The sequence below is a fragment of the Antechinus flavipes genome, chromosome 2 (assembly GCF_016432865.1).
Source record: "Antechinus flavipes isolate AdamAnt ecotype Samford, QLD, Australia chromosome 2, AdamAnt_v2, whole genome shotgun sequence".
Classification (NCBI taxonomy): Eukaryota; Metazoa; Chordata; class Mammalia; order Dasyuromorphia; family Dasyuridae; genus Antechinus; species Antechinus flavipes.
The window spans coordinates 61,465,650-61,485,273 of NC_067399.1; the positions used below are offsets into that span (position 1 = coordinate 61,465,650).

Genomic DNA, 19,624 nt, shown 5'->3' on the forward strand with positions numbered 1-19,624 from the left:
ACTGATTTGATGATTGTTCCCTGAAAAAGAGGTGGAAAGTTGGATATGAAGGGAGCAGTACTTTCTTTGGAGTTTGAATGCATAGACTTGACCTTTGACTTTTGGTCTCCCACTAGATTTCAGTGACTCAAGAAGAGTTAGACTAATGACTTTGTGTAATTCCACCCACTTCAATTCATGCACAAGCCAAGACATCACCTATGTTATCACTGGTTCTCTTAGAAAACCAAAGTCCTCCCTTCATTGGAAGTCTATCGTGCCTTCTCCCTTTCTGTTCTAAGAAGCTGACAGTTTCTTTATATTTAAAATGGAATTAAGAATACTTCTAACTCTTAACATCATAGAACTACTATAGAGAATATGCTTTTTTAAGCCTATAGAAATGGAAGCTATGATTTTTATTGTGAACAATATTTTTAATCCAGTGCTTCTCTGGAACCTTTATTGAGTTTATTCAAGACAAATAGGAACAACCCCACGCTCCAAGTCTTAGCTGGGCAGGAATTCAGGGGGCTGGGTGCCCCAGCCTGAGTACTCTCATACCCCAATGATGACCTCACTCCCTGGTACATCAGGTAGGATGGGGCAGTGGTCATTTCAGTTGACTCCATCAGGAATCTGGAGGAGACAAGGTAAGAAATAAGTTGAGGGGAAAGAGGCTCCAGAGATGGAGCAGGAACTATCCTATACTTCCCCTTCATCCTTTCCTCTCCCCCCTTTCCATCCCTCCTTTGGACCTCCCCTTCTCTACTATAGCACCTTCTTCATTGTCTTCTACTACTTCTTCATAATCTGGTTCTGGCTCTGGTTCTGGCTCTAGTTCTGGATCCGATTCTGGAAGGTCATTGTTTTCTGGGGTGTCTAGTTCTGGCTCTTCCAGAATTTCATTTACCGACCCATCGTTTTCTGATGTTTGTGAGCCTGGTTCTGGATCTTTTGAAGATTCTTGGTCCTCAAGAGCATCCAATTCTGCTGCCTCTGAGAACTGTGATCCTTCTACACCATCAGTCTCATCCTTGTCTGTAGAGGTAGGAACCCCAATGCACATACCCCCACATGAAACCTTCCTTCCGTCATCCCCACAGCTTGAGTCATGGCTTCGGTGGTGATGGTAGTCATGTGCTGGATAGGAAAGGTGATGGAAGAAGAGAAAAAGGAGATGAGGGGATTCTAATCTATCAGTTCCCTACCTGTGCAATAATTTTTCTCCAGTTGTACCTCTTCCTTTTGACCCAGGTCCTTTCCCTTTTCTGCTCTTGCCTACATTGGAAAACCCAGCTCTGTTCTCTTCTCCCAGCACCTCTTGCCTACTTTGGAAAATCTAGTGCTACTTCCTTCTCCCAGGACCTCCTTACTCTCTGTTGAGGAAGATAGAAGGAAATGAAAGTCTCTTTGATTATAAAATATCAAAGTTGAGAGCATCTCAGAGTAATTCCATATTCAATGGATAGAGTTTCTAAAAGCCGGATAACTTGAGTACAAAGCATACCTCAGAAATTTACCAGCTATGTGACCCTAGACACTTAACCTCTCTGCCTCTGTTTTCTCATCTGCAGAATGGGAGTAAGAATAGCACCCAAATGAGGTAACATTTGTAAAATACTATGTAGACCTTAAAACTCTATGGAAATGTTAGTTATTTTTGTATCACAGAATCAAAAAGTTAAGAGATTCTTTGGAAATTAAAATGTTAATGCTGTTCTGGCTTTAAATGTGAGAAAATAGGACACAATGTTAAGAGGTGGAAAGGGTTTGAGAATCTGCATGGTTTGGGGAGGAAAGGACCTTAGAACAAAATGCAAGAACAGAACATGGAGAATGTATAGGGTGAAAGGTTCCTTGATTTTACAATTAAGGCCAAAGAGGGGAAGGAGTTGCTTCAGGAAAATTCATGGAAGAATGAAGAGTAGAGTTCAAATCTTATAGGACTGTGGAAATTTGAATGAACTTGGATTACAGGTGTGACATCTAATCTACAATCCTCATCTTAGAAATAAGGAAACTGAGGTCCAAAGAAGTCAATGAGGAAGTTAGCAGAGCTAGCATTTGAATCCAGGTCTTTAGACTATAAGTCAAGAGTGCTTTCCATTGCTTATTTATCTGCATCTTTTTTCTCTGTTTAAATATAAGAATATATATATATAGTCTCTATTCTTTGTATGTCCTCCAGAGCACAGCACCCAGTAGGCACGCAGTTGAAAACTTTTTCTTGTTTGTTGAATAAATAAATGTTGGATGGTGGATATTCTATTTAATCTTCAGGTCTTTATATGATCTCCAGCCCCTTCAGTGGAGAACTTCTACTCTGAAAGAAGTTCTTCCACAAAGGAAAAACATAAATACCAACAATCTTAAGAAGCAAAACAATAGTAAAACAATAGTAAGATAATTTACTCCCAAGACACTGTTTTTCCTCTAACCTCTAACTGAAATTTAGCACTTCCTTGAATTATGAATGTAGGTAATAAATATTCTGTGCAAGGGGTCCACTGCCAAAGGAGTCTGATTAAGAACCCCATCGCTTTACTGTGTGGAAGGCTAAAAAGCACAAAAAGATCCTGGTGAAATGGACTTCCTAACTACAGCTTGTTCTTTGAGTCGTTGGGCAGGGGAAATCATGAAATGATGGAAGACCATCTTGTTTGTGTAACAAAACTAGGAAGATAAAAGACTATGACATACTCTGTCTTAAGCAATCAGGTTTGGGCTGGCTAGTAAATAGGCTTATCTGCAAGCCTGGCTCATGGTGGGGGGAGGAGGAAGTCCAGGCTGTTTTCTCTGATCTGCCCTTCTACCATAACTCTGTGTTCCCTGACTACATACTCGAGGACTCCTAGAGAATAGGACTGCCTCTCTTTCTCCATTTCTCATCCCTTTCATCCCACTTCCTTTCTCTTCCTTCTATGCTCTTGCCTATTGTACACTCTTGTGACACTGCTTACCTGGTGGTGTAAGCTTCCAATTCCAAAAGGGGTCTCTGGAGTCATAAGGGCGGATCTCAGCTGCACACTTCAGCAGTTCCTGGCAAGCAAACTCACCCTTCTTTTGGACTATTAGAAGCACCCGGCGCACTATGCGTTCAGGGTCATCCATGGCATCCAGAGACTCATATTCACTCACTGTGAGGATACCTCGAGCCAGAAGCCCATCCAGTAGGACACCTGAATCATTTTTGAGGCCCTCTATCAGCTGCCTCCGCTCCCGTTGAATCAACTCTGAAGGTCTTTGTTGAATGTTGCCCATCCTTGAGTGAGGAGGAATGGAGAGGGAGGTCTAGAACGGACCATTTCATACTCCTAGAATAGTCCATGCTCCAGCCACATGAACACTTGGTCCCTCATCCCCATATAACTTTATATTTTCACACATAACCTACTACTTCCCGAGGCTCAGTTTCTTTGTCTTTAAAGAAATCTCTACTTATCTTAGACTTACTATCAGAATCAAATGGAATAAGATGTATTTTTGTACGTGTATATTGTACTAAATGTATAAAATGTACGAGAAGTACAATATTCATGTGATTTGTGAATTTTATCAACCCCTCACTTGGCAACCACACTCTTCCTACCACAAATCTTCCCTATGAAGAAAGAGCAAAGACTGTACACATAGATGCTGCCCCAAATTACTTCTTCTGCTACCAATCTTTCCCAAGCCTTGGGAAGTGGGCCTTCCTTTCCAGTCTTTGACTTCCTAAGCCAATCTTCTTTCATCCTAATTCATCTCAGGTGGTGTTAATCAATATCTCTGAGTCTTTGTGAACTTTGTGAACTGTATAAAATTTTAAATGAGAAGGGGCCTTGGAAGCCATTTAATTTAACTCATATTTTACCGATGAGGAAACTGAGGTCCAGATTCAACCATGTTAAATTTCTCTACTTCAATATGTTGAAGATCCCCATGTGATTTCACACTGTGGCCATTTTCTCTTCTGATGCAGGTCCTATCCCCACAAAGATGTCAATTCTTTTTGACTTGCTGTAGCCAAAGAAATGCATGACCTGGGCAGCTGGGTGGCACAGTGAATAGAGCACCAGCCCTGAAGTCAGAAGGATCTGAGTTCAAATCTGCTCTCAGACACTTAACACTTTCTGGCTGTGTGACCCTGGGCAAGTCACTTAATCCCAATTGCCTCCACAAAAAAAACAAAACAAAAACAAAAAAAAAAGAAAGAAATGCATCACCTACAGGATTCTACCTTTTGCAGGAAGTAGTTTCCTGAATCCCCAGTAGCCAGAGACTTCCCTTTCCATCTGCTCTGTATGTAGGTGCCCCACCCAGGTCTCATGGTCCTTCATCAGCCTTCCCTCACCAGACCCCTATATCTAACATCCCCTCGGTCTCATCACTACCACCATGTCCGCTAAGGACTAAAGCTTTAGAGGTCATTGGTTACATATTCTCTGGGGACAGGGCTGGGTTCTTTGGGTAACAGGCTATCCCCTCTCTGGACATGACTTCATCCAACCACAAAGGCTTGTTTCTCGTGCCCTGTGTTAGAAAGCTAGATCTGGGGACCAGTGGGAGGAGATGTACCCGACACATCATGAGAGAGCCCCAGGATCTAACAGAGATGTCCAGACATAGCCATGTAGGTGAGATCATGAGGCTTTTTGGCACCCCAGCTCTGCCTTGTCCCTCCCAAGCCTTCACAACAGAGGTGTCCTAAGGTATCTTGTTCTGCAAGGTCCAAATCTTACCAGGTCTGCCCCCTGCTTCCCCCCAAATTTGACATAGGCACCAAAATTCCCACTTTCCAACTCAAATCTAATTCTAAAAGGTAACAGGTCTTTGCCTGGCGCCTGCCTCAGTTTCTCCTCTGTTGATATAGAGAGGATGACTCATCTAAGAAACCCACCCTCCTCACACTGAGCCAGCCTTGCTGGGAGGAAAGGAGAAAGGAAAGGGAGAATGTCCCACAGCTCACTCACCCGGGTTGATGTCTCTGGCTCAGAAGGGAGATGACTGTGCAGAAAGTCTGAAGTGAAGGCAACGGAGGGGGGAACGGGAGAAGCTATACAGGGAGTGCAGGACAAGGGAGGGGCTTCTGCAGCTGCCCTGGGAGGAGGGAGGGGCTGGCTGCTGGCCAGGTGCTGGCATCTGGCCCAGAACTGCCGGGAACCAAAATGGGTCAGCTCGCTCTCTCCCCTGGACAATGGCAAGGGAGGCATGTGGGGCAGGCTTGGATTTACAGAAACCTCCTCCCTCGATCTCATCAAAAATGCAGATTTCATTTTTACTCACTGGGGCGTGTGGGGCATTGAGGGAGGGCAGCCCCAGAAATGCTCCCAATTTATTGGCTTTGAGTATTCTTTTCAACTCCACACCTCAGAGATGGCCTTCCTGTGTCCAAAGACAAAGTACTTTGTCTTTCAAAGATTCAGTACTTCGTAGCCAACTTTTTGGTGATGGGACAGGTGACAAATAATATGGCCAAGTGTGTATCAGGGCTGGGGATATAGACACCTAGAGACATGCACATGTTCTCCCTAGCTGAGTGGCCCTAGGCCAGGTTAGTTTACCTCATTGAGCCTCAGTTTCCTCATCTGTAGGATGAAGGAGGGCCTGCGACTTCCTGCTAGATTCCCCTCTACTGCCCTTACATTCTTTTTTTAAATTAAAGCTTTTTTTATTTTCAAAATATATACATGGATAATTTTCAACATTCACCCTTACAAAACCTTGTATTCTAATTTTTTCCCTCACTTCCCCCTATCCCCTCCCCTAGATGGCAAGTGATCCAATATATGTTAAATATGTGCAATTCTTCCACACTTATTTCCACAATTATCATGCTGCACTAGAAATTCAGATCATAAAGGGAAAGAAATGAGAAAGAAAACAAAATGCAAGCAAACAACAACAAAAAGAGTGAAAATCCAATGTTGTGATCCACACTCAGTTCCCACAGGCCTCTCTCTGGGTACAGCCGGCTCTCTTCATCCCAAGACCATCGGAACTGAATGCTCTTACACTCATCATAGTTGGAACCCGGAATTGTGTTCCACTCTGACGGACGATGATGGAGCAGGGGTGGGTGATCAGGAAACTCCTGATTTGCAGGCAAAGTGGACGTTTACCCTGGCTCCCTGCTGAAGGACGTTTCAAAAAATAATAGGAAACTGAGAATTGGGGGTTAGAGAAAAAGATGAAGGAAAATCGATTTGCTTTTCTCCTTAGGATTCTTCCCTAGTACTTTCTGTCCATTAGTCTTCCAGAAAAGGTATAGGGGCTGGAGGATGTCTCACCTCTCAGAGGTTTCCCAGCTGTGGCTGTCAAAAGATTTCTTCTCAAAAAAGATCAGGATCATCCCATGGCTAAAAGAATGAGCGGAAGCCCAGCCTGATTGTCCAGACTTCTGGATATTCCTTGCATCCTATATTCCATCTCCCACCTCTTTGTCTTTGTACTGTGTCCCCTGCTTGATGTGTCCAACCTCCTTACTTCCATCTCTTGGTTTCTCTGACTCAGTTTGAATTCTATTCTGCAGGAGGCCTTTTCCAAGCCCAGTTGCCAATGCCGTCCTTATGAGATAACCTCCAATTTATCCTGTATATTGCTCGTATTCACAAAGTTGCTTGGGTAGCTAGTGATGCAGTGGATAGAGCTTAGAATCAAGAAGACTCATCCTCATGATTTAAATCCTATTTCAGACACTTACTAACTGTGTGACCCTGGGCAAGTGACTTTACCCTGTATGCCTCAATTTCCCTATCTATAAAAATGAGCAGGAGAAGGAAATGGCTGGTATCTTTGCCAAGAAAATTCCAAATGGGATCACAAAGAGTCAGACAGACATGACTCAACTTCAAGAAAAAAGAAATAAGAACATAAATGTTTTGTGTGGCAAAGAAAAGATTGACAGCGCTTCCTCTCAAGTTCAAAGTTTCATCTTTTTTCCCATAATAGCAAACCAATGTGATGGATTTGAGATTCACAAGAAAATTAGATGAATTTGCAGAAGAGTCAGTTTCAATGGAGAAAAAAAGGAAACAAAAATGTGCAGGAAAAAAATGTGCAAAAAAAAAAAAAAAGGAAAAACAAAATTTGAAACTTGAAAAGTATCAAGGTAACAAATGAACAAGGTTAGAAATAAGTTGAAATGTTGAATCATTGTAAAGAGAATAAAATTATATTATTTGCAAGGATCAGTCAAGATTCATCTATAAGTGATTGAAAATAGAGAAAATTTAAAAAGGAAATTAAAGCTTTTACATTGGCATGGGGTAGACTCAAAGTTCAATTAAAACACAGTAAGAAACACATGAAGATATTCTAGTCAGTCCAAAAAATATTTAAATGTAACTCTGCATACACCACCACCAACTCATCTGGAGCCCAGATGGATGACTATAATCAAAGATTTCTAAACAATAGGAAAAATTAAATCAGTGACTTTTTACTCAACTAAGTACTGATTTGAGATCTTTATTTCCACCAGTTACCAGAATTTCCAGCAAAAGTAACTTTTAAAAAGACAGAGAAAAAAATGTCTAAAATTGGAGAAATATTTCTTTCCTCTGTAGGGAGAGGAAGTTAGATATTTCTTATGATTTCCAAGCTTAATACCACAAGAACTTAACGTTCTTGTGGATTTGGGAAAGCTACTAGAACATGTAGCAATACTGAGAATTGAGCAATTTAAAATTTGTTATTTATATCATGTGTGAGAAATTTATTGGGAACAATTATTTTTCATGGCCCAGTTGATCTATGTAATTGTAGGAGACAATGAGTATCTGGACAGTAATGATAGTAATTAAGGATAGCCTGCATTTGCCTCTGGAGATCACTAGAGACAACTATTCTCCACTGGCTTTTGTTTACAACCAGTATGGAATGTCCAAACTGGCAGATGAATGGAAGATCTGGAGATGCATTTAACTGAATTAATGTTATTAGACTGGCAATAGGTTTTGTTTCCTAATTACAAGATTACTTTGTGTTCATGCTGTGTTTATAAGTTTCTTGAATTAAAATTGTGGAAATTGATCTCTAGAAGGACAGTTTATTTTTGGAATGATAACTAATGGAACGTATTTGTAACATGAGGAGGTTAGAATTTCTTCCATCTTAATTCTTTAACTGATTTATGAATTAGAGTTATTGCACAGTAGAAACAATTATCTTGAAGACAGTGTTTTTTGTCTTATTAATGATTGTCCTAAGTGTTGATATATGTGTGTCTGTGTATACACATAAGCATATGTAGTCTTGATTTGTCAATGTATCAATTTGAGTTTAGTATACAGATGCATGTGTGTGTATGTGTGTGGTGTGTACACGTATTTGTACTCCTGGTTTGTCAAAGTATAAATTTGAATTTAGCAAACAGTACGGAAAGCTAGCAATTCTATCTGAGAATGTAATTAGAAAAAAGCAGAGTTTAAATAATTAGAATAAGTAGAACCCTAAATAGAGTAATTCTAAATCATTGGAATAATTCTAAATAATTAAAACCCTAAATAATCAAAATTAGGATAATTAAAATTTGTAGTCAAAATGTGAAATACATTATACTGTATTTCAGGATAGCTAGGGGGCACAGTGGATAGAGCACTGGTCTTGGAATCAGGAGGACCTGCATTCAAAATTGGTCTCAGACATTTGACACTTCCTGCCTTTGTGACCCTGGGTAAGTCACTTAATTCTAATTGCTTCACCCCCCCCCCCACACACACACACACAGCTGCATCTCCCCAAATCTCCCAAATCGGATCTCCCCTAGCTATGTGACTCTGAACAAGTCACTTAACCCTGTTTGCCTCAGTTCTCTCACCTGTCAACTGAGTTAGGGAGGGAAATGGTAACTCTCTCCAGCATTTTTGCCAAGAAAACCCAAAATGGGGTCACAAAAAATAAGATTCAAGTGAAAATGACATTGGTTCGGACCAATGACATGGTCATGATTATTGTGCCCTGTGTTACTCTCTATCAGAGAGTATTAAAAAATGTACTTAAAAATAATTTTTTAAAAAGTGATTAATTTGTTGACTCAAGCAAGAGCAGCCCTAGAAGGACTGGCATTCATTCTGCAGCATTCCTTCCATCCATGTATCCTGGATATCACATGTTTCTCAAATGTGTCTATTCTTGCCCCGATGCTCAGAATATTTATGGGAGAGTGTACGTTGGACATAAATTTTCTTACTAGGCCATTTCATTAAGTATCTTTGCATTGGAAAAAAAAATAAATTTGTTGAATATTCAATAGAAATCCAAACCATGGTGCTGTAGGCTATTCAAATGAACTCCATCTTATCTTTAGACTATTGAATTTAAGTCAACTGATGTTTGTAATAGGGTCCAGTATAACTCTAGTCAATTGCCTTCTTATTGCTGTGGAACCTTCCAATATACAAAGCTCTAAGAGTTCTCTCCCTGAGGAGATGTGTTAAATGAAAAATAAATGAAACATTCAGGCTATGAAGGATTTTTGTTTGTTTTTATAGATTGCACAAAGCTAATTTAGAAGGACTATTCAGAGTCTGATTCAAGATGAAGAATAAGACACATATTTTTGGATATGGATCAAGTCAAAATTTGTTTTGCTTGATTTTTCATATTTGTGACAAAGATTTGTTTTTTTTTTCCTATTAAAAGGTGAGGGGGGATGTGCAAAAATGTTTGCAACAGCTTTTTTTGTAGTGCCAAGAAATTGGAAACTGAGTGGCTGCCCATCAGTTGGAGAATGGCTGAATAAGTTATGGTATATGAATGTTATGGAATATTATTGTTCTGCAAGAAATATTCAGCAGGAAGATTTCAGAAAGGCCTGGAGAGACTTACATGAACTGATGCTGAGTGAAATGAGTAGAATCAGATCATTGTATATATCAATTACAAGACTATGCAATGATCAATTCTCATGAACGTGGCTCTTTTCAACAATGAGATGATTCAGGCCAGTTGCAATGGAGTGTCTAGTTATTTAGAGTGAAGCCAAATCTTACTCATTACACAATAATATGAATATTTTCTTATTAGAGTATATATGTTTTTGAATAAGTTGAACTTACCCACTTCTAAAGCAGACTCCACAGGAGTCACAAAAAGAAATGGAGTGGGTGCCATCTGCACCCAGAGAGAGGACAGTGGCGTCTGAGTGTGGATCACAACATAACATTTTCACTCTTTTTATTGTTTGCTTGTATTTTATTTTCTTTCTCATTTTTTCCCTTTTTAATCTGGTTTTTCTTGTGCCGCATGATAATTATGGGAATATGTATAGAAGAATTGCACATGTTTAATATATATTGGATTACTTGATGTCTAGAGAAGGGTGTGGAGGGAAGGGAGGGAAAAAATTTGGAACACAAGATTTTGCAAGAGTGAATGTTGAAAATTATCTGTGCATATGTTTTGAAAATAAAAAGCTTTAATGATAAAAATAAAAAGCTATTGAATTTTTTAAAAGAAAAAAAGGTGAGGTGGGTGAGGAGAGAAAATAAATACTTGTTGACTGAAAAAAAAGTTCAATTCTGTGTTATCCTGGAAATAGACAGGCCAATAGAAAAAGGAAATCTAGGATGACTCCATAAGCAAAATATGAAATCTTTCTTGTTGCCTCTTAGACAAAACAATTGGGTCCTTGCTTTTCTACCTTGCTTTTGCCTAAAATGACTCATGCTGTTCTAGTGTTCTAGTGTACATAAGCAATGATGATGATCATTGGCATTGCTATAGTAAAAAACTGATTGGAATTTTTCTTGAATAGCTCACCAATATTAATGAAGATGCTTCATTGTTCAGACAGGTCAGGAAAGCAGACCAATGCAAAAAGAGTAGGATATGTGACAGCTTTTTCTTTTTTTAATCCCACAAGTTGATTTTATTCAAATAACTAAATGCTAATAAAACATGGGGATTGGGCAAGGAGCCCAGTCCCTACTAGTGTGTCAGAATTCCACTAATGCAATTCTGCACATTGAAGAAGCTGAGGGAGGCTTCTCTGGGAGGAATCTGATCAGATGTAATTAAAACTTTTTTGGAGAGACTTTGGAACACAAGTAGAGATTGTGTAGTTGGTTCTGATCTACTAGCCATGTGGAGAATGGAAGCCTCTTTGACTGGCTATAATTGATGAATTAGAACTAGAGAGATATTCAAAGCCATATTCAGTTTCCATTGAGAAATGAGAAGAGGAGAGGAAAGGGGAGGAGTGGAGAGGGAAATGAGGGGAGGAGAAGAGAGGGAAAGGGATGGGAGAGGAAGGGAGAGCAGGGGAGGGGAGGAGAAGGGAGGGGAGGAAAGGGAAAGACCCTGATGCCTCAGGGGCACCCCTAGAACTCTGAGCAGGTAATGCAGTGGACCTTGTCCTGGTACAAGGAAGCCAAATCTTACTCATTACACAATAATATGAATATTTTCTTATTAGAGTATATATGTTTTTGAATGAGTTGGAGCTTACCCACTTCTAAAGCAGACTCCACAGGAGTCACAAAAAGAAATTGCTGAGAGACTTTTGCAGTCACAATGTTGTTAACAACCAAATCACTGTCGAAAGCCAGGATCTTCAAGAGGGAGTTAATCTAGTCCACTGTAAATGGGCAGCTAGCTGGCCCAGAGCATAGTTGCTGGGGCTGGAGTTAAGACTCTTCTTTCTGAATTCAAGCACTTTGGATGCTTACTAGCTGTGTGACCCTGGGCATCCTGTTTGCCTCAGTTTCCTCATCTGTCAAAAGAGCTGGAGAAAGAAATGTCACATCACTTCAGTGTCTTTGTCAAGAAAATTCCAAATGGGAACATGAAGAGCTAATTGGACATACCAAAATGACTGAACACTAAGAAATGATGAGCAGGCTGATTTCAAAAAAGCCTGGAAAAAACTTACATGCTGAGTGAAGTGAGCAGAACCAGAAGAACACTGTCTACACTAGCCACAAGATTATGTGATGATCAATTGTGATGGACGTGGGTCTTTTCAACAATGAGGTGATTCAAGGCAATTCCAATAGACTTGTGCTGAAAGAGACATCTACACCCAGAGAGAGAACTATGGAGACTGAATGTGGATCAAAGCGTAGTATTTTCACCTTTTGTTGTTGTTGTTTGTTTGCTTTCTTGGGTTTTTTTCCCCTTCTTGCTTTTTTCCCCTTTTGATATGATTTTTTTTTTGGCTTGGCATAATGAATATGGAGATATGTTTAGAAAAAGTGCACACATTTAACCTTTATCAGATTGCTTGCTGCCTGGAGAAAGGAGAAAGGGGAGGAGAAGGAGAAAAATCTGGAACACAAGGTTTTTTAAAGGTGAGTGCTGAAAACTGTATTTGGAAAAATCAAATACCATTTTTAAAAAGAAAAAAATGAACAATAACTAAATGAGCTTCTATTCCTAAGGACTTTGGGGCAAAAGCACAGGGTGACCATTGGCAGCCTCTTTCCTTTTCAAAGAAGAGGATTTGTCCTTCCTTAGCAAATAAACCTTTTTGTGGTTTACTGCCTCCTGGACAAAAGGCTGTATATTATTTCCTAAGGTCTTTCTGGATCTAATTGTGAACAGTTCAATTGGGAAAGTGAGATGCATAATTACCTAAATATTGGAACATCCAGCTTCACTCACTGCTGGGTATCTTTCTTTTTCCATTTCTTACCTCAAATGTATCCTTGAACAAATGTATTTTTTAAGAAGTTATTTCATAAATGAATATATTAGAAGAAAAAATATCTCGAATGACTAATATACAAACCATGGCCTCTGATGACCATCTGTGCTTTATAATGATATCATTAACTGCAATTTGTAACAGATATAATCATAGTTTCTGATCCTATAGATTGGAGATGGCACTATCCTGCTATCTTCTCATGGAATCTCCAGTTGGGAAAGAAGGTAGATAATTGTAAATGAAATGCTAAGAATTTTTTTAATGATCCTTTAACAACCTGTTACTTTTTAACATTCTCACTGCTCTAAGAAGACTGATATCTGATTGACATAACTCAGAAACCTGACCAGTAACAGAGTGTCCTTAATATCTAGAAAAGGTAATGAAGACTTAAGTGGACTTCTTTGTGACAAGTCCAACACTGAAGTTTCAATCTGCACTAAAAACTCAGGTAGACAGCAGGAGGATTTCAGAAAGGCCTGGAGAGACTAACATGAACTGATGCTGAGTGAAACGAGCAGGAAAAGCAGATCATTATATACCTCAATAACAATACTGTATGATGATCAATTCTGATGGACATGGCCATCTTCAGCAATGAGATGAACCAAATCAGCTCCAACAGAGCAATAATGAACTGAACCAGCTATGCCCAGAGAAAGAACTCTGGGAGATGACTGTGAACCATTACATAGAATTCCCAATCCCTCTATTTTTGTCCACCTGCATTTTTGATTTCCTTCACAGGCTAATTGTACACTATTTCAAAGTCCGACTCTTTTTGTACAGCAAAATAACGGTTTGGATATGTATACATATATTGTATTTAACTTATACTTGTTGGGGGGAAGGAGGGAAAAAGTTGGAACAAAAGGTTTTGCAAGGGTCAATGCTGAAAAATTACCCATGCATATAACTTGTAAATAAAGTGCTATAATAAAAAAAAAAGAAAAGAAAAAAAAAGACTCAGGTAGAGACCATTAGTTATTATAATTGGGAAAAGTACTTTGCTTGTGAGAAACCAGTGAATCATCTCCAAGTGGGTCTGAAAGAACTCTGCTATATTTTTGTACTGGAAAACCCTATATGAATTCCCCTGGTCTATTTAATGAGATAATACAACAGGTTAAAATATGACAATAAGAAAGAAACGCTCTGAGGTGCAGAATTTCTTGAAGCATTTGTAGTGGACCACATGGGTTGTGATAGTGACCTCACTGATAACTGCTAGATAGACAGTTGAAATAATTAAGAATTCATTTTGATCTATGGCCAATGGAGTTATGTCTGAAGGTTTTTAGGTGTAGGAGCACAATGAGGCTATAAAGGGCCCTTACTTGGGAACTAGGGGAAATTTGCGTATGAGACTAAATAATTCATCATGATGTCTGGGAACCAAAATCCCTTGCAGAGCCTAGTTAACTCATAGTAAATGTTATATATAACACTAGATGTTTGGTATGAAATAGGCAATTAGTGGAATTTCTGACCTTTACAACCATCCAGATGTAAAATTCATTCAAAAAAGGTTGGTGATAAGGATGAAGTTGAAATATGTGATAAGATACATTGGATTGAACCAATCATGTCAAAATGAGAATTGTAGTTAGAAGAATCAGAACTTAGATTCAAAACATCTAGTCTATAATATTGTTGTTGAATTGTTTTCAGTTGTCCTTTTTTGTGGCCCCATTTGGAGTTTTCTTTTCTGGCTCATTTGAAAGATAAGGAAACTGGGACACCCAGGGTTAAGTGACTTGCCCAGGATCACCCAGCTAGTAAGCATCTGAGGATGGATTTGAACTTAGATCCTTCTAACTCCAGCGCCAGATCTCTACATATTGCACCACGAAGCTTCCCTACCTACCTAGTCTATAACAGCTATGGTTAAAAGGATAAGACTACTTGTGGCCTGGCTGATTAGCAGAATAAAGTTTCAATTATCTTTAAATTGGACTACCTTGACCTTTGTTTAATTTGCAGAGTTTTAGGGTTTGCTGTATTACAAGGAGAAATGTATTTGAACATTGGTTTTTGTCTTCACTCATTATCTTACCCCAATTCAAAGCACTTCCTCAGCTCTATTATGTCACTTTATAGTATCTATAACAGTTCTTATATCTTCCTGAATTTGCTATACTAGAGCAAAGCATGGAAATTTCATGTTTTCGATCCACTAGAATAATGTATCTTACTACAAATTAGCAGGTACAAAAACTGAGAGTCTGGAATTAAAAACATTTAGATTAGTCTTCAAATAACTGCAAGGAAGCACCCGAGGGAAACTGTGGGGGCACATTAAGACCTCTTTTTGGTTTCTCTAAGGTTAAGAAATAATGTTTCTCTGGTCTTTTTAAAAAAAAAAACAACTCTTGCCAGATTTCCATGGAAATGTGAATGATAGATTAAGAACAAAAGGCCTTTCATAATGAACAATTAGTACCTTATCTTCGGGCCTTTCACACTATCTGAAGGGAGCATCAAGATGTAGCAGTGGGATTGGAATTAAGAAGACTCAGATATGAATTTACTGTATAACTCTGGACAAGTCACTTCATCCTATTTACCTCAGTTCCTTCATCTGCAAAATTAACTGGAGAAGGAAATGGAAATCTTTGCCAGAAAATCCCATGTAAGGTCATAGAGTAGCATATAGAGTAGGATGTAACTAAACAACATTTCCTGAAGAAATTAGTCCTAAAACTTATTTTTATTCTATTCAAAGGAAAGCACTTTCTTTCGTTATTCAGAAGATAATGGGATATTGATTTCTAGGAGAAGTCCCTTTGATTCCTCTAGGGGAGAAGTCCCAACAAGAATGGGATGGAGTCCTTATTCACTGGAATGCTAACTTAAAACTGCATTTTAACATATGATAATCTTTCCCTTGTTAAAGATTCCTATAAATGTTACTCAAATTGTTTTGGGGACTTTATGTTGGAGGGCATACAGGATTATGACAATTTGGGCATCTCTCATCAAGTTAGAAATTACTGGAAATTAGGTTAATATTAAATTATATAAAATGTTTCTGATACATTTGTGCCTAAAACACAGGATATAGTATTTTTTTTCTTTGATAGGATGCAAGAAGATGTATGAGAAGCAAAATACACTTTGGGAGATGTGAAAAGAAAGAAAAGAGAACTACAGGGGAGAGCAAAATATCTGTACTTTTCTTTGTCACTGCCTGCCAGCCTCTGGCCTCAGTGAGCTCCTAAGGGAGTAGGAACATCAGCGTTTCTGGGCTGAAAGGCAGCTGGATGGCTCAGTGGATAGAGCACTGAGTCTGGGGTCAGGTAGAGCTAAGTTCAAATCTGGTTTCCCACACTGTGTGATCCTAGAGCAGTCACTTAACTTTGTCTCAGTTTCTTCATCTGTAAAATGAGCTGGAGAAGGAAATGGTAAACCACTCCAGTATTTTTGCCAAGAAAACCGTATATGTGGTCAGAGAACTGCTGAAATTATTGAACAAATAGAAAAGTGGGTTATGGTAGAAAGTCTCACCAGGGCAAGGAGATACCACATTTAAAGGGAGCATGAGAGAGCAAGCCCAGTTACCTCCTTCCCCGCCCCAAAAAATCCCCCACAACTTTTCGCACCCTGTATCAAAATCAGAACACAAAACACCCCCATTGACCTCCCTGTAAAACAGTATGGTATAGTAGAAAAAGCACTGGGATGTTTAAGTTAATTTTTTTTTAAAGAAAATAATTTTTAAAAAAGAAAAAGAAAATAACACTAAGGTTAACTGAAGAGGAAGAAACAATATTGCTCAGTGTATTGGAAATTACCTTAAACCTTTCAGGACAGTTAGATTTGAGGCCTTGATCTGACATTCACTACTTGTATGACCTTGAGTAGAATTATAATCTCCATACTTTCAGTTTCCTCATCTGTAAAATGAGGGTGCTAATACTTGTATTTACCTCATAGGGTTGTTGTAAATATCAAATAAGATAATAATGGAAATAAAGTGGCAGGGAAGGGAAGCTGAAGCAAGTGACACAGAATAAAGAAGAGAACTGAAGAGAAAACAGAGCCAATATATGGAGAAGCAAGAAGAGATATAGTGAGCTTCCTCCCCCAAAGCAACAGTAGCTATTATAAAACCCACCTTCTCCAAATAAAAAAGAATCCCACCATTTAAAAAAAAAAAAAGCTATTGTGGTAATGATAGGGACACACTCAAGAAACACAGCCAGATGGAGAAAATGACTCCAAAATATCTACAAAGCCTCAAAGAAAAAGCATGAGGCAAATTCAACTAGAATTCCTGAAAAAAAAAATGAAACAAAAGATTGTGGGAGGGAGTAAAAGTCAAGTTCTAAAATTAAAGTGGCTATGCCAAAAGGGCTATCAAACTGTTCATACCCTTTGATCCAGCATTGTCTCTTCTGGTTGTATATCCAAAAGGATCATAAAAAAGGGAAAAGAGCCCACATGTGCAAAAATATTTGTGGCAGCCCTTTTTGTAGTGGCAAAGAACTGAAAACTGAGTGAATGCCCATCAGTTGGAGAATGGCTGAATAAGTTATGATATATGAATGTAATAGAAATTATTATTCTATAAGAAATTATCGGCAGGGTGATTTCAGAATGGCCTGGAAAGACTTATGTGTACTGATGCTAAGTGAAGTAAGTAGAGCCAAGAGAGTATTATACACAGAAACAAGAAGATCATGTGATGATCATCTGTGATGGACTTGGCTCTTTTCAACAATACAATGATTCAGGCCAATTCTAACACATTTTTGATGAAGAAAGCCATCTGCACCCAAAAAGAGGAATATAGGGACTGAATGTGGATCACAACATAATATTTTCACTTTTTGTTGTTATTGTTGCTTCATTTTTTTTCTTTCTCAATTTTTTTCCTTTCTGATCTGATTTTTCTTGTGCAGCATGATAAATGTGGAAATAAGTTTAGAAGAACTGCATGTAATTAACCTATATTGGAGGGGGATGAGGGTAAGGAAGGGAAAAAAATTTGGAACACAAGGTTTTGCAAGGGTGAATATTGAAAACTATCTTTGCATGTATTTTGAAAATAAAAAGCTATTATTAAAACAGCTTTCAGAAAAAAAGAAAAGAAAAACATAAGCTAATGATTTCATGAAACAATAAGAAATAGTAAAAGTCAAAAGACTGAAAAAAATAGAAGAAAATGTATCTCAAAGCAAAAAGCACTCACCTGGAAAATAAATCAAGAAGGGAAAAGTTAAGGATCATTGAATTACCTGAAAGTCATGACTCAAAAAAGTTTATACATTATATTTCAAGAAATCATAAAACTTTCCTGAACTCTTAGAACCAGAGGGGAAAATGAAAACAGAAAGAAATCAATCAAAACAAAACAAAGCAAAAGCCCTCATCAGCTTCTGGATTTCCAAAATGAAAATTCCTAGAAACATTATGGCCCAAATCAAGAAAAGATACTGTAGAAGGAAAGAATTTGAGTACCCATGGGTCATAATAAGGATTACACACTATCTGGCAGTCACTACTATGAAGGAGTGGAGAGCTTGGAACACAAAATACTAGAAGGGAAAGGACATAAGCTTACATGTAAAAATAATTTTCTCAGCAAAACTGAATATAATCCCACAGTGGGAAAAAAAAATGTATCTTTAATGAAATGGAGGACTTCCAACCATTCCTAAAGAAAATATCAGAATTGCAGATCAACTGTGAAGTTTAAAATAAAAATCTGGGGCAAAAGAAAAAGTTAAATATGAATAGTCAGAAGCAACTAAACATGCATAAATTGCTTACATCAATTGATGATACTCAAGTCCCCTCTGAATGTGATCGTTAAAGGGTCACAAAGGAATTCTAATTGGATATTAGACTGAAAATGATTAGATTATAGCTTAGTGATCTTAAAAGAAGAATGGAAATGGAGGGGAAGAGGAATACACTGAGGAGTGACAGAAGAAGAAAAAGGAAAATTAGAAGAAAATCTCACATAACTGGAATATACAGGCAGAAGTCTCCATAAATAAGAAAGAGGAGATAGAAGGAGTGAATACCACTTGAATTTTACTCTCATCTGAACTGGAAAAAGAAGGGAAGAATGCACACACGCGCACACACACAAGTATAGCCACTTAAATGGACACAGAAAAAAAAATTTTCACTCAAAGAGGGTGGGAAAGGGAGGGAGTGAAATGAAGAAGGGAGAAAGGGGAATTAGAGGAAGGGTAGCTTAAGAAAGAGATTAGTCCTAAACAAAACAAACTCTAAGGATGGATAAAAATGTCAATAGATTTTTGGAGAGTAAGAACTGGAAACTGGTGAGGAGTGGTATCCTTCAATTGGGGGATAGCTGAACAAGTTATGATATATAAGTAGGATGGAATACTATTGTGCTATAAGAAATAATGAAGGGAAAGTTTTCAGAGAAACCTGAGACTAGTATGATCTGATGCAGAATGAAGTGAACACAACCAAGAGGACAATTTATAGGAAGACAACAATTATTGTAAAATCAAATATTTTGAAAAGCTTAAGAACTTTGATTATCATTATGACAAACCAAGATTTCAGAGGATTTATGATGAAACATGCTGATTAGAGGGGTGGAAAGATTCAGAATATAGAATAAAACAATTTTTTTGATGGGGCCTATTTGATTTTGAAATTTATTTTGGTTGCCCCATATAGGTTTGCAACAGGATTTTTGTTTTTCTTGTCTTTCTTCTAATATGGAGAAATGATATGCCCAGTTGGGAAGAAAAAAGTGGGGAAAAGATGGATTTTGGCTGATTGAAAAAAAAAGAAAAATTATATTTTATATAAAATGGATATTAAAATAATTTTAATTTTTTAAGAGTAGAGTCATTTTGAGTGACACCTTGATCTAAGGCCTTCCTACTCCACTCACACTCAAAAATTTTTTTTGCAAACCAGCAAATGGGAAAATTTTGATAGCAGCTAATACTTCTGTAGCGATTTTTAAAATTTGTAAAGAGTATTACAAATATCTCATTTCCTCCTCTAACAACCCTG

The 19,624-nt window shown here is 38.1% G+C and overlaps 1 protein-coding gene across 1 annotated transcript; it reads right to left on the minus strand.

Annotated features, from left to right (window-relative positions):
• Positions 1–395: 395 nt before the first annotated feature.
• Positions 396–5,044, minus strand: NOL3 (nucleolar protein 3). The gene is made up of 4 exons (XM_051975040.1): positions 4,935–5,044; positions 2,943–3,244; positions 760–1,122; positions 396–618 (listed from the first exon to the last, which is right to left on the minus strand). Exons 2-4 carry the CDS (start codon positions 3,241–3,243, stop codon positions 611–613), a joined length of 672 nt encoding a protein of 223 aa, XP_051831000.1. The 5' UTR covers position 3,244; positions 4,935–5,044; the 3' UTR covers positions 396–610.
• Positions 5,045–19,624: the final 14,580 nt, after the last annotated feature.